The sequence below is a fragment of the Marmota flaviventris genome, chromosome 5 (assembly GCF_047511675.1).
Source record: "Marmota flaviventris isolate mMarFla1 chromosome 5, mMarFla1.hap1, whole genome shotgun sequence".
In the NCBI taxonomy this organism is placed as follows: Eukaryota; Metazoa; Chordata; class Mammalia; order Rodentia; family Sciuridae; genus Marmota; species Marmota flaviventris.
The window spans coordinates 41,586,091-41,600,770 of record NC_092502.1 but is presented as its reverse complement, the minus strand read 5'-3'; the positions used below and the strand labels follow the sequence as shown (position 1 = coordinate 41,600,770).

The following is a 14,680-nucleotide window of genomic DNA, read 5'->3' as shown; positions in this document are numbered from 1 at the left end:
AGAAACTTAATGAAATGCAGGAGGAAGATGTATGGCAATGGCACACCAGCATAGACTTTGAAATCAGACAGTCTAGACTCCGAATAGTAGGTGCACCACTAACAAGTTCTATCATCTGAGAAATATGGTTAATCTATCTTACCTCATTTCATCATCTGTTAAAACAGAATGAAAATAGTACCTAAGTAGTAGTACTGAATAGTACTGAAGTAGTTTGTGAGAACTTAAAATGATAATGCATGTAAAATATTCAGCATGAAGGTTGGCACATAGTTAATGTGTAATAAATGTTAATCATTATGATTGAGTAGTCATTTAAGAAAATAGCTAAGCCTATCATATGATAATTTATTTAAAACAATAATTCATATAAATCACTTATAGTGTCTGTCACATGATAAATGTATAATATATGTTAACTATCACTGTTACATAGTCATTTTAAAATGTAGTGAAGCTGAGTATATCAGTGAAGGGTAAAATCTGAATCAATTTAAATAATTTTGTGCTTAAGTATATTGGTACTTAAGTGTATCAATACGCAAGATTTTTATCATTATTGTCATGAATATTTGTATAAAGCTTTATAGTGTTCAGGGCATTTGGCATGCACTATTTAATCTTTAATGTGGTCCTAAGAAACATGAGAGATGAATTTTATTACTCCCTTTATAATGGTGAGAGAACTGAGGTTTAGGAAAAGACTGCAGATCACTTTACTATTTTATCACTTTCACTAAAACTCAGAAGGTATACAGGCCAAAGCTGGGTTTTCCTGGGTAACTGATCTGACTCCTGGATTTTGTTTGATTCTACATTCAGTTGGGGAATGTCATAGACTGAATTGATTTCAGGCTTGAATAATTTTCACAGAGACTTTTGATGCTTATGGCATTTTAATAAAAAAAATCACTAAAAGACATTTTAAGAGTTCTTTTCTTAATAAATAATTAACCACAACCATACCTGTCTCTAAAGGCTTTATGGTCATGTTCATTTGCATGGAGTTAAGGTGCAAGATTCATACTTTTCACAGATTACTCACATCTGGCTTCCTTCAGACTGGTTGATGCATCTGTAAGCAAAGCTTGATAAAAATAGCAACAGAGGGAGTAAGAGAGAGTTTAATAAGCAGTTCTCCTCTCAAATATGGTTTTGTTTCCACTGGAACCCTTCTCCTCAATGACATAAAATGTCAATGTATGCATTTTTAGAAAAAGAAAAACAGTATCTTAATTGAGGTGTTTGATGAGTTTGATCATTTATTATCTCAATAATATATTCCAATATAAAAATATTTGCATTCAAAGTTCATTTTTAAGAAAAATATTAAAGTAGGGGCAAATATCAATTGCATTTTAGGAAGAATCATTTTTCTTCATTTTTGACCCTAAAATGGGGATAGGATCATCAAAGTCCAGCAAGGGAACATGTTGGATTCATGAGTGGGAGTTCTGACCACCAGCTCTGTGGGCCAAATAACTATCTTTACAACACATCATTTTTCTCATGGTTTCTTTCCAACCCATGGGATACATATAGGTAAATCATGATTATCTATAATTTTAAGGTAAAGTGGCAAAGACATGGTAGCTAAATGTATTTATAAGTATCCAAATGTTTAAAAGGCATCATTAGACAGACATTAGAGAGGTGCTTCTAAGAGGGAGTCAGAATTACCAAGAAGCCCACAGTAAGGTTAAAAGGCCTCCATCAATCTGAATCATGACTGAGACATGGCTCCAGGGTCTATGGGGAAACCCCTCAATTTGGAAGCAATCTCATTGGGTAGCACATCTCATTGCATGTGCATATGAATAGGTGACTTGAAAAAATGGATAAGGTTTCATTTTTAATGCCAAATTCCTTTATAAAGGGAGCATAACTGACCATTTTGGGGGCGTCCAAATGTATCTTGAAGCTGAGGTTTTAACGGCTGTGAAAGAGAGGCTTGTTTATTTCTTGCTACATCTGGGTGTCTGCTCTCAAGGTCATTCAGAAAAATGCATGACAACTGGTGAAGACATTTTAAGTTCTGAGAAATACCAGCCACTCATGCACACTTTTTATAATTATTATAGAAACAGAAAGATTTATGTGATGTCCTACCCTTCTGCACAAATTATTTGCCCCAAGGTTTATTCTTTTCACTTCACCTATCTCAGTTTCTTCACCTAAAAATGAGAAAGCTACCACCTTGCTTTTTATTGTTTCATTTATGAGGGGAATAAAAAATTATATTTGAGCATCCTTTAAGTTTGAAGGCTTCAGCATCTATGATGTTCATGTGAACTCTGAATTTAGATTGGGTACTTCTGAAATGATTTTCTGCTGATTTGGTTCAGTAGTTATTATATTTCCTTTAAATTTATCTCCCCAATGCTTCTTACTGTGTAATAGTTGGGTACCCCTGACCTTATAGTCTGAACTATTCTCCCTCCTGGACAGAACTCTAATAGAAAAGTGACATGGAATCAAGCTATAGTGCCTGATTCTTCGAGGACAGCTGATGTTTCATATCTGACACACAGCTCACATGCTTTTGAGTGGAAACTGTTTTTTCCTGGGTTGAGTTGTGACAGCTAAGTCCAGAGATATGTTTCTGAGAGAGGTAGAAATCTATCTCAAGATAGGTTAATTCCATGAGGAAGATTATTGGTCTTGTGTTGGCTTAACTTCCACCGGTGTATGTGTGCCCAGATGACAGGCCTGGAAACTGAACTTATTACATCTTCTGGAAAGGGTCTTTGGAGAAACAAATAAGGGGACTTCTTAGCTTTCAACTCATCTATGCCTCTCCTTCTGAAAAACATATAACAATAAATATCTGCATCCTATTTGTGAATCCCTCTCTCATGTAAATAATTCTGTAGGATTTCCAGTCTAGGGTCTGCCTTTGGCATGAACAAGTATATTCTCTTCCTGGAATAATAGCATTGTTGAAAGAAATGGGTTCAGAAGGAGCTTGTGAACTTGAACACTGACCATCGTTTCTCCCTCAATCTTTTGCAAAGTGTACTTTAGCAATGTGAATAGCAGTTCAGATTCTCTTCTCAAAAGAGTGACCATTCTCTGTTAGGAGTTATCATAGACAGTTGCCTTGAGAGGGAATTGCCCATAATTATTCCTTTTATTTTTTACAGATAAAGAATTTGCTCTACCACATAGTTTAGCAGCTTTTTCCCTTGGACTCTGCTATAGGCAGAATTAGAGTTCTAAGCTCTGGCCTCCAATCTTTGGTTTATACCAAAAATCAGGCTGGCACAGGTCAAAAGGTAAAATGAGAAGTAAACTATATGGAGCCCAAAATTCAAAAATTCATAAGATTAATTAATAGTTTTTTAAAACCTCAAAACCCTAGGTTTAATTTAAAAGTCTTGCTCTGTGATTACTTTTAAAAATGGCTTGATAGGCTGGGTTTGTGGCTCAGTGGTACAGTGCTTACCTAGCATATGTGAGGCACTGGGTTCAATCCTCAGCACCACATAAAAATAAATAAATGAAATAAAGGTATTGTGTCCATCTACAACTAAAAAAAATATTAAAAATGGCTTAAGTGAAATACTAAGTATTCTTTATGCATTAAGACATAACTGATAACAAGAAGACAATTTTCTTGGATCATGGAAAATAATTTAGAAACAAATTCCTAAGTACTTATCTTTAGAATAGATATGTCTTGTTAAAATGGATGTCATTCTAATATTATTTGAATAGTGTCCATGGAAGTAGAGTGGAGAAAGAGAATAGAAAATTCAGGAAGGGTCAACTGGAGAATCAGAAAAGTTTAAGATGTCTAAGTCAGTGGAAGCTGAGGGATCATCTGGCCCAGCCCTCTTCTGGGTACTCAAGGCTAGCTGGAAATGGAACATACTGACTTGAGCTCAAATTACATGATAGCTGTTAGTTTCTCTCATTTGCCATTTTAAACCTTATTAATTTCTTAGGTAACTTGTTTAAAGTCACAGACTGGCAAATGGCAGAGCCAGAATTCCTACTTTAAACCTTCTGACTTCGAATACTGCCTTTGAGCCTAGCTTCACTCAGCATCTTTATCTGAGAGGAGGATAATAATGGTGCCTTCCTCATAGGTTTGATACAAGAATTAATACATTAATATATGTGAAGTTAGAGCCTAAATATGTTAGTATAGCACCTGCCACATAATAGGTACTTAATAAATATTAACTGCTATGATTAATGGTATTAATATTAACCTCTATATTACACCACAGTGAGAAAGAATAGTTAGAAGTGAACCCAGCATGTAAGTTGACCTATTCCCCCCACCCCACATAAAACTCCAGGTTCAGTCTTAAGAAGCTACAACTGAACTCCTTCAGGAGGGCTGATTGCAGCCATCAGCAAGTGGCAATGACTCTAGTCCTGCTCCCTGTCACATGTTTTCTCTTAGGTGCTTAATTTTCATGGAGAAATATAGAAACAGGCCTATGTGACCATACTTGTAGTATGAGAATGTACTGGGGCAAGACATCTGAGGCAGAGGTGGCAGTAACTGTGGTGGGCACAGCCCTTGGAGAACTGGGGTAGATGCAAAGGGACAGAATAAAAGTAATACTGCCTACTTTCTCCATTCAAGTTACTTCATTTAATCCCCCCACGGACCCTGTGGTGCACAAAGTTTTCTATGTTGTGCATAAGAAAATAAAAGTACAGAGGAGCCAAGTGACTTGCTTGACTACACAAATGGATAAAACAGGCCTTTGCTACACCCCTACCCCTCACCCTCCCCACACCCTCCCTCCCATCTCCCATCACATTCCACCTCAACCCACATACAGCTCTGCTGGACTCCTTCACCCAAGGGTAGAACAGCTGGATAACTGAAGATTCTCCATTTGAAAAAATAGTTCAGGGAACTATTTGTCTTGATCTGGGTGTTTGAGACAATGATTTCTAATTAGATTTCATAATTTGTAATAACGTTCCAATCATGATATTTTTTTTAATCTCAACAATTTTTGTTTGTTCTGCCTCTGGGGAGTCTGCAGGCCTCTGGGAACGTAACTGAACTTCTTTGCCTCGTTGTCCCACAGGTTGGGGAGCAGCACCTTCAAAAACATGCAGCGCCGGCACACGACCTTGAGGGAGAAGGGCCGCCGGCAGGCTATCCGGGGTCCTGCCTACATGTTCAATGAGAAGGGCACTAGCCTGACGCCTGAGGAAGAGCGCTTCCTAGACTCAGCCGAGTATGGCAACATCCCGGTGGTCAGGAAAATGCTGGAGGAGTCCAAGACCCTCAATTTCAACTGCGTGGACTACATGGGACAGAATGCGCTGCAGCTGGCTGTGGGCAACGAGCACCTGGAGGTCACGGAGTTGCTGCTCAAGAAAGAGAACTTGGCGCGGGTGGGGGACGCGTTGCTGCTGGCCATCAGCAAGGGCTACGTGCGCATTGTGGAGGCCATTCTCAACCACCCGGCCTTCGCACAGGGCCAGCGCCTGACACTCAGCCCGCTGGAGCAGGAGCTGCGGGACGACGACTTCTATGCCTATGATGAGGATGGCACGCGCTTCTCTCACGACATCACGCCCATCATCCTGGCGGCCCACTGCCAGGAGTACGAAATCGTGCACATCCTGCTGCTCAAGGGCGCCCGCATCGAGCGGCCCCACGACTACTTCTGCAAGTGCACCGAGTGCACCGAGAAGCAGCGGAAAGACTCCTTCAGCCACTCGCGCTCCCGCATGAATGCCTACAAAGGACTGGCAAGCGCCGCCTATTTGTCACTGTCTAGCGAAGACCCTGTCCTCACCGCACTGGAGCTAAGCAACGAATTAGCCAGACTAGCCAACATTGAGACTGAATTCAAGGTAACTCTCCCACTCACCATCCTGAGGGCAGATGGCCCAGTGGGCTCTTCTATGTGTGCCCAATGGCAAAATGGGTTGTCTTCTGGTCTGAGAAAGGGTGAAAGCCTAAAGGCTTTTGTCATTCGGGCTCACAGAGGGGAAGGGTTACACATCTCACCTGGGTCAGATGTAGACCTGAGGGAAAAGCAGCCCACTAGGTGGAATATTAAAAAAAAAAAAAAAAAAAAAAAAAACATAAATGCAACTAAAAGGTGACTTTGCACAAATCAATATGGTAAAAGACAAGGAATTCGTGGTGCTGGGGCAGACACCTCAGCCCTATCCATGGTCACTCAGGAATGTCTAGGATACCAAGGTTATTTCCTGGTCTGGGCTTTGACTTCATGATTGTTTCATCTGCATGGTTTTGATTTGTCTCATTCACATCTCTATTCCATGCTGGACTGTGCTAATCTTAGGTTCAGTCTCGGCCCAATGTTAAAAGACTCAGGATCGCCTTTCTTAAACCTCACCAGCTATTGCTATTTTCTTGTCAATGGGCTGAGATGGCATCACATGAAAAAGCATATAAAATTGTACAGTTGCTTATCATTCCAGTAAATGGGTCTAGGGCAAAGCCCTACAATTCAGCCACCCTGAGAGCACCTTACCTATCAGGCCAAAGGATGGATACCCATTTCCAAAGTCCATTATTTAAGAGTGGTCCTGTGCTTTTACTGTCAACTGACACTCCCCTGAAAGAAAAGACTAGGACATAATGTAAGAAATTCTTTTGACATGATGTTTAATAAAAGGAACAAACACTTAGTGGGCATTTACTATATGCCATGCACTAACTGCCTTACTTATTGATCTTGGTTAACAATAACCCGTATGCTGCGGGTACTACTACTATCCCTGTTTTGTATGAGAGCACAGAAGTAGACAGAAAGCACACAGTTAATAAATAATGAAACCATTGTTCTAGTCTAGGTATCCAGAGCTGATTCAGTCACTCCAGCAAACCTGTGCCAGAGGCCTTGTTCATATATTGAGCTTCTCAAAATTTTACTGGCCTTTATCTAAATGATGAAGGGATTCCTCACTCCAGGTGTGGCTGGAAGAATAGTAACTACAGTTGGGCTCATTATTTCCCCTCTTGGCTATGGAACACACAAAAAGGCATCACATAGGGGGCTGGCCATCAAGCTGAGAAAAGATGTCATTTGCAAGTAAGAATTTCATTATCCAAAAGAGATGCAATGCAAGAGCTATACCTACATAGAATACAATTAGGTGGCCAAGGATGTGTACCATTTCTTAGCAAGGAAGGCTCTCCTGGGCCATGTTGTTCATGGAGGTCTCAAAGGATGAAATGAGATCAGGTCTTACTGAGCAGTAGGAGGTGGATCCAGGGGGAAAGAAAGTATCTGGAGGCATTTGGATGAACAAGTGAAGATGAGGCCCAACAAAGCCCAGAGCAGGGAGAAGATGGATGAGGAACTCCATGTGCCTAAAATACCGACTTCCTGCTGGGGCACCCAAGAGGAATGCTGAAGAGATGAAGTGGGGACAGATCTCAGAGGGCTCTGTATGTCAGGCTGAGCACTCTGAATGTTATTCTGTAGGAGGAAATGGAAAGCCACTAAAAGTTGATGATTCAGGTACTAAGTAGTGAAAACTAGAGTTTTGGAAACTTATTAACCTAAGATGAAATGGAGGATTTGGACTGGGACTGGGTGGGGCACTAAGACTAAAGAGAGGAGCAATTCAGGTATGCATACATAAAGCCATGGAAGCCTCTCAGAAAGAAAATGCTTGTCCCACCAGCTAGGGATAGATAAACTAGGCCAAGAGGAGGTAGCATGGCACCACAGATTGTGAATAGATAAAGTACCCTATAATTAAGCCCATTTTATTCCATCTAATTCCCTAACATTATTCATGGCCTCATCTAGAAAACATGGTGGCTATTGATGCCGAGATTACCCAAAGAAATATAGCTATTGTCTCTTTTCTCATACCGAGGGCAAGAATGTCCCAAGCAAGGCTACTGGAACTTTTCTTATTCCCCAGCCTTCAGACCAATCCTGGACAGGCTGTATAAAAAGAAAAGCTAAGCCAATTACTTCAGATACTTCTGGCCAAGAAGGAAAAAAAAAAAAAAACAAGCAAAAAATGTGCTTTGGATCAGATTATCTGGATAATTGCACAATTCTCTACTTATCTCACATCTGGGAGCGTGCCAGCCTAAATAAAACAATGCTAGACTAACATTTGGAAACACATCTGAGCCATTTGTTTCATTTACTAAAACCCAAAGTCTGGCATATTTTAGTGTACATAATATCTAAAACTGGAAGTTTGTTGAAATCATTTTCTATGATATTTTGATTTTAAAAGTAAATTATGGAAATTGTGGACAATTAAGAACACTGCTAACATGATGGAAAATCCTTTCTACAATGCAGTCATTTACTCAGAATAAGAGCTAGCATAAATACATTTGCTGGCTGTTAACATCCCCCTAGTTACCTTTGTTTGAAATAATGTCTTTCAGATTGTCGACAAATGGTGCATTATAAATTAACATAACTGTTCCTTTAGAACTTTATTACTTATTCAACTATCCTTGTATGTTCATTCCTGACATTATAAATCTTCTCAGAGAGCAGTTTAGCAGGAAAGAAGTCAAACTGTAATGAAAGAATGAAGAGCCAGTGAATGTGTTCTAAATTGCACTCTTGATGAGTCTGTTCTGCTTTCTAGGGACTACATGTGGCTGCTTGTTGTCACATGTTATGGAGATGATCCAGTGTCATCAATTATGTAAAATACTATCAGTGTTTCATTGGAAATATGTCACACGTCATCCTCTACATCTTCCAAAATGCTCACTCTGGAGTGACATGTCCTGACTAGGAGATATGATCCAAGATAAGTTTGAATTTGGGGAGTCATTTTAATTTACTATCAGAATAGAGTCTACTCATTCACAACAAGTGAAGCCAATGTCAAGGTCTCCAGTAAATTGTGGCTAGAATCAGATACCTACTAGCAAGTCATTATTTTTTGGAGGGGAAATTGTGTAGTTGTTCAAGGATTGCATATGTCTCTCTTATATTCTTGGGTCTAGAAAGATATTAAAATTCAACTGGTTGATGGGGTCTCCCAGTGCCTTAAATATACCCAGTAAATTAGTAAGCCTTCCAGAAATACTTAATGAAAGGAATGAAATAAATCCTAAAAGAATAATCATTCCAACTGTTGAAGCAAATGATTACTTTTATCTATGGCTCAAACTTAATACATTTATGGATTTCATAGTAGTATTTGATGAACATGGTGAAATGGGAAAGTTCTAAAGAAGACTACACCTGGTAGCCAGGGATAAAACCTTCACATTCAATGACTGAAGACTAATCATATGTTGCATTGTATGGTATATGGACAGCAGAGTGTGTCTTCTTTGTCTTACCTAAAATAGGGTTTGAGAGCACTGCTCCAAACTGACATTTTGATTGATTGGTTTATCTATGCAGTAGGAGCCAGAGAAAGGGAAGATTGGTGTGATCTGGACTATTCAGGGTGCTGGTGGAATGGGCTCTCTCTGTGTAGAAGCATCTGGATTAGCAAGAAAAAATAAAGAATTTGTCTATCTCGGTTGGGTTGTAACTCCTGCCACCAAGAATATAGAGGCCTCTGTATCTTTCCTGAATTAGTCTGCTTGGTTTTCTTTGCTGATCCTTCTCTTATAGAATTGCTCAGGGTACCCCTTTATTTTGTTGATATCTTCCTAGATGCATTCCTAGGCGATTTGTCTATATGTTTGCTTATCTGTGGAAATGATGTTTCAAAATGACTAGAAGTCAGTATTTCTTCCAATTTAGAGTAGGTGGCAGCAGTGCCCTTGGGGCAGGACAGGGGATGAGGAAGAAAAGGGTGACAAGGGAATACTGCAGGGCTTAGGAAAGAAAGCAGGATGGGATGGAGGGGTCCCTCTTGCTCCCTTACAATTTTGCTTCAATTTGAAAGCATCTACTGTCCCCAAGTCAGAGAACTGTGGAAGCCCAACAAACAGTGCAGCTCAGTTATTTAACATTTGTCCATTCTGAAGGCTAGAAAAGCTGCCGCTGAGAAGGGTCTTCCTGTTGACACAAGAGCAGCATGGAGACTTGTGCTTCAGTCACAGCAATTTATTTTGACAGACCTCAGAGAGGAAGAGTAGGAATCAAGAAAGCTAATATTGTGACTCATTCTCCTTAAGTGTTAATGACCTTTGTGTTTATCAATGGATAGTTAACCACGGATATTATGAAAAATAGATAATGAATTATGTATTGATGTTGTGCTGTCATTTTAAGACCCATAAAAAACCCTCCAGGCCTGAAATACCACAAATTAAAAATGCAAATAATGATAAATCAGGCCAATTTGCCACCTGCTATGATTTTAGTGAGATCCCATTGTGGAAGGTAAAGATGTTGAGATGACAGTTTGTAATCTGCTTGTAAACTTATCAAGACAGAAAAGGGAAGAGCTGGAGAGAAAGAGGAGTGACTTTGAATTGTGGTGCTGAGAGCTCAGAGTACACTTGAACTCTGGCCATCTGGAACCAGGAAGACAAAAAGCTGAGTGAAGGCCCAGCCTAGGCTGGAAGCAGTCCCAAAGATTGAGTAAGTCTTTTGCCCCGCCCTCCGGTGTTTGTACTAGTTTCTCATATGCTTCCAATACTTCAAGGATTTTTAAATTTTATAGACTAACACCCTAGGAAAATATATTTCCTTGAAGTTTGAAAGCTTGCCTGGTAGTATAAACAAATGCCTGCTTAGCATGCAGGAAATGATTTGAAAATCATTTCCTTTTCCACTGGGGAAATATTCTTCAAGCTGTGAAGGTGCAGGTGTGTGGTGTATGTGTGTATAAGAGAATCTGGCAGAAAAGCCCTCAGAGCACTCACTTATGTATCATTCCTGATACACTAAGGGATCTGACTAGGCCACTCTAGGCCTGTGCTTGAACATCTAATGATGCACAATGAGCAGAGGAGAGAATGACCACAGAAGGCAGGTGATGAGTGGAAGGGCATGGCCCTCACTAAGCACACACAATGAGGTGTGCTCTATTGTTGGTCTACCTGGGGCTGTGTTCACAGGCACCTGTACTTGAGAAGATTGGCTTATTTCAGGAAAAGGGACAAAGGTGACTTTGCCCAAGGTAGCTTTGTCTTTCTATTTCATTGCCTAAGTGTCTGGAGGAGCACTTTTGATAGAGCATTCATTAATGAGTCATCACAGGAAAATTAGCTAATTAATGTGTCCTTTAATGACAGTTTTTTGAGATCACAAATAATGCCTAAAATTAGAATGCTCTTCTAGGTTTCTGCCAAGAGGATCAGCCTCTGAAATACAGGGAGACAGTGAAAATTGGGTGAGAGGTATTCAGGTGAGATAAAGGAAGCTATTAAACTAAAACATAGGTAGAGTCAGGCTCCAGTGAGCACACAGTGTAGTCATGCTTCATTTCCTGGACACAGAAGAGTGGAGAGCCAAAAGCTTGGCCCTGGAGCCAGTCAGACCTGGGTTTCATCTCCCACAAGTCATGTAATTTTGGACATCTACTTGAAGTTAATTGTCGTATTTGAAAAATGGAGGATGGGAGGGAAGGCCTAGATACTTCAGTTGTAACTTGTTCAAAATGGATTGCTTCTTCCCCCACCCAAACATTTTCTCTTACCCTAATCTGCTCATCTCGGTGACACCATGATTTACTAAAAACTTTGTGTACTTCATCCCACTTAACTTCAAGAAAGTGCTGGCACAAATGTGGTTCTCGGTAAATAAATAAGTTGGTAAACTTATGAATAATAACCGCTCAGTGTGTTGGTAAGGATTAAATGAGATCAAGAATATATCTGTGCAGAGAACTAGACACATAATAAGCATTATTATTTTTTCACTAGAGAGCTCAGTGGCAATTCCTTTCCCACCGAATTGTCAGCACCACAACTTTTTTTATCATTAATACAGCTTACATTTCAGCACCTCCTCTATTCATAGGGTCTTTCTGAGTTTGGCTAAGCTGCCTATCCCCTCAGCAGAGCTTTTCAGAAAAAGAAAAGATCTAGGTTGTACGTGTGAGCTCCGTGGTTAAAAATAGGCCAAGGAAATGTTCTCCAATTGGAAAAATGCAGACCACTAAAACTAAATAAACTAAGAGTGCTGCTCAAAAATTACTGTGAAAAGAAGTGATGTGGGCTGGAAAGATAGAAAAGCAAAAGAGAGGGGGAGGAAATGGGCAGGCAGAGCTCCTGCCAAATGCAGACAGAGATTATTTTTTGAAAAATATCTGTGGAAAAGATTCATCACCCCACACTAAAAAAGGGGGGAAAATAATTTCCTACACAAGTGAAGCTATCAGTCTGAATTATCAGAGATACAGAGAAAAATGGAGATGGTTCTTCAAGAAAATTAGCCAATAAGTAGTAGCACAAATTAAATCAAAAGAAAACACAAGGATTTTTTTCTCTGAAAGAGAAAAGTCACAATGCTATATAAATTAATCATGGGGGTAGCATTAATCAAGTATGCTGCATATGTCATTGGCATGGAGGCATGTGTTTTAATTAGCAATAAATTCACACTCAGATTAAATGGGGAGAGACATGTCAGGATGTTGGGAGAGGGACAGAGTCTATAAACTCACAAAGTATTAGAACCAGATGAACCCTAGTTATAGAGCTGTCTGAAATCCAAGCGCTCATGCCGTAAATTCTTTTTTTTTTTTTTTTTTTGTACCGGGTATTGAACCCAGGGTGCTCAACCATCAAACAATTTATTTTTTATTTAAAGATAGGGTCTCACTAAGTTGCTTAGGGTCTTGCTAAGTTGCAGAGACTGGCTTTGAACTTACAATCTTCCTGCCTCAGCCTCCCAAGCCACTGGGATTACAGGCAAGTGCTATCATGCCCAGCCATGACAGATTCTTATCAAGCCTCTAGCCTAAGCAAGCCTCTGGGTTAGGTGCTCAAATATATAATGAAGGTGAAGTTTCCCACCCTCAAGGAGCTCATTGTCTAATGGAGGAGACAGACATTCTTCATACAACCACAAAGAGCATTACAAATTATAAACTACAGTTTTCAGAGAGTTGAGTCAGTGAGGCAGATGTGTGTGTGTGTGTGTGTGTGTGTGTACATGCACATATTTGAAGATTTTCAGAGAAGGCAATGTTTTACTGAAACCCAAGGGCATAAAAGAGCAAAACAGACATCAAGGAATGGAAAAGAGGGTTCTGGGCATAGGAAAGTTACATGAAATAACACACTGCTGAGAGGGAAAAGGAGGCTCATTCAGAAAATTGCAAGTATCATGGTATGGATCCATTGCAGGGAGTCAAAGGAAGAAGAAGCAGGTGATAGGGATGCTGACCAGGACCTCAGACAGGGCTTTACCTTTAGTAACCATGTAAAAAGCTGGACTTCATTGTAAGTTGAATCTGGAGAGCCACTGGAAGCTTTCAGCAGGTGAGTGACCCACATCTACATTTTGAAAGATCCAATCTGTCTACTGTAGAAAATGGATTGGAGAGGGGAAAAAAAGGAAGAAGTTAAAGATTGCTGAGGAAGATGAGATCATCCCTGAAAGAGGGTGAATGGCATGAGGGTCCAGAAGGACTAGCACATGCAAACCAGTGGGTGAATCATCACAGATGGAGCCACAGCACAGTCAGAGGATGTGACTGCCTCCTGGACAGCTTTCTTGTTATGAGCTTCCCAAGGCCCTGCTTCTCCCATCTCTGGGATCTCTTGGGGCTTCACAGGGGTGCACCAGGCAGTAGAGAAGCACAGGAAAAGGAAACAGAATAGACCAGATCTTTAACTTCTCCTCTAAGTCAGAAGCCCAGTGGAGTAGGAAGAGGGCAAGAGAGTAAGGTAGATCCCAATTTGCTACCCTGACCTTTGAAGGAAGAAGATGTTGACTTCCAGACTTGGCCAAATTATTCACTTCAAAGCATTGGCAGCACAGAGATATTGGAAGGTGGAATCAAAAGTGATAACCCCAGTATGGAAAGGATCCCACTGATTTTTAATCTTTGCACTGCGTGTTCCAGACTCTGAAGACATCTTTGTCCCATTTTAATTTTTCATTCAAGTGAGGGAAATTGTTGAGTCATATCTCTAATTTGTGTTAAATTGGAGCTCATTTTAGCATAAATATAAGCATGGAGTAGACCTTTTCTTCTTCCTCCTTTCCCCTTGAGGTTTTTGCTGTTGTGACAGACTAAAAGGAGACAGAGTACGGGCAAGGCTTTCTGAGCACCCCAAATCCTCCTTGGTGGACACCCAGTTCAGTCAGGGTGGGTGTATTGGTTTTCTAGTGCTACCATAACAAACTATTAAAAACTTGGTGATGTAACACAACAGAACTTTATTGTATTACAGTATTTAAGGCGAGACGTTAGCAGGGCCATGCTGTCTCCAAAGGTTCTCAGGGAGAAACCTTCCTTCCCTCTTCCTAGTTTCTGGCAGTTGCCACTAATATTATCTCGTCAACACATCCCTCCGGTCTGTGCCTCTGTCATCATGTGGTGGTTTCCCTGGATATTTCTATGTCTCTTCTCATAAGGGTGGCAGTCATTTTGGACTAAGGGGCCACCCTACTCTAGTAGGACTCCATCATAACTAATTACACCTGTAACTACCCCATTATCAAATAAGATCACCTTCTGAATTTCTAGGAAGGATAGGCCTTGGAATAGGGGACACTATTGAGCCATACACTGGGAGAAGTACCAGGTTCACATGAATTAGAGAAGGCTGAAACCAGGAAACAAGGCAAATCTTCAAAGGAAAGCAAGATAAAAG

At 40.3% G+C, this 14,680-nt stretch overlaps 1 protein-coding gene across 1 annotated transcript in view; it reads left to right on the top strand.

The window, feature by feature from the left end:
• Nucleotides 1-14,680, top strand: part of Trpc7 (transient receptor potential cation channel subfamily C member 7) — a 187,072-nt gene that overhangs the window by 42,523 nt on the left and 129,869 nt on the right. The window contains exon 2 of the mRNA XM_071612796.1: nucleotides 5,058-5,835. Within this exon, the coding sequence (XP_071468897.1) occupies nucleotides 5,058-5,835 (778 nt within the window). The remainder of the gene's footprint in view (nucleotides 1-5,057; nucleotides 5,836-14,680) is intronic.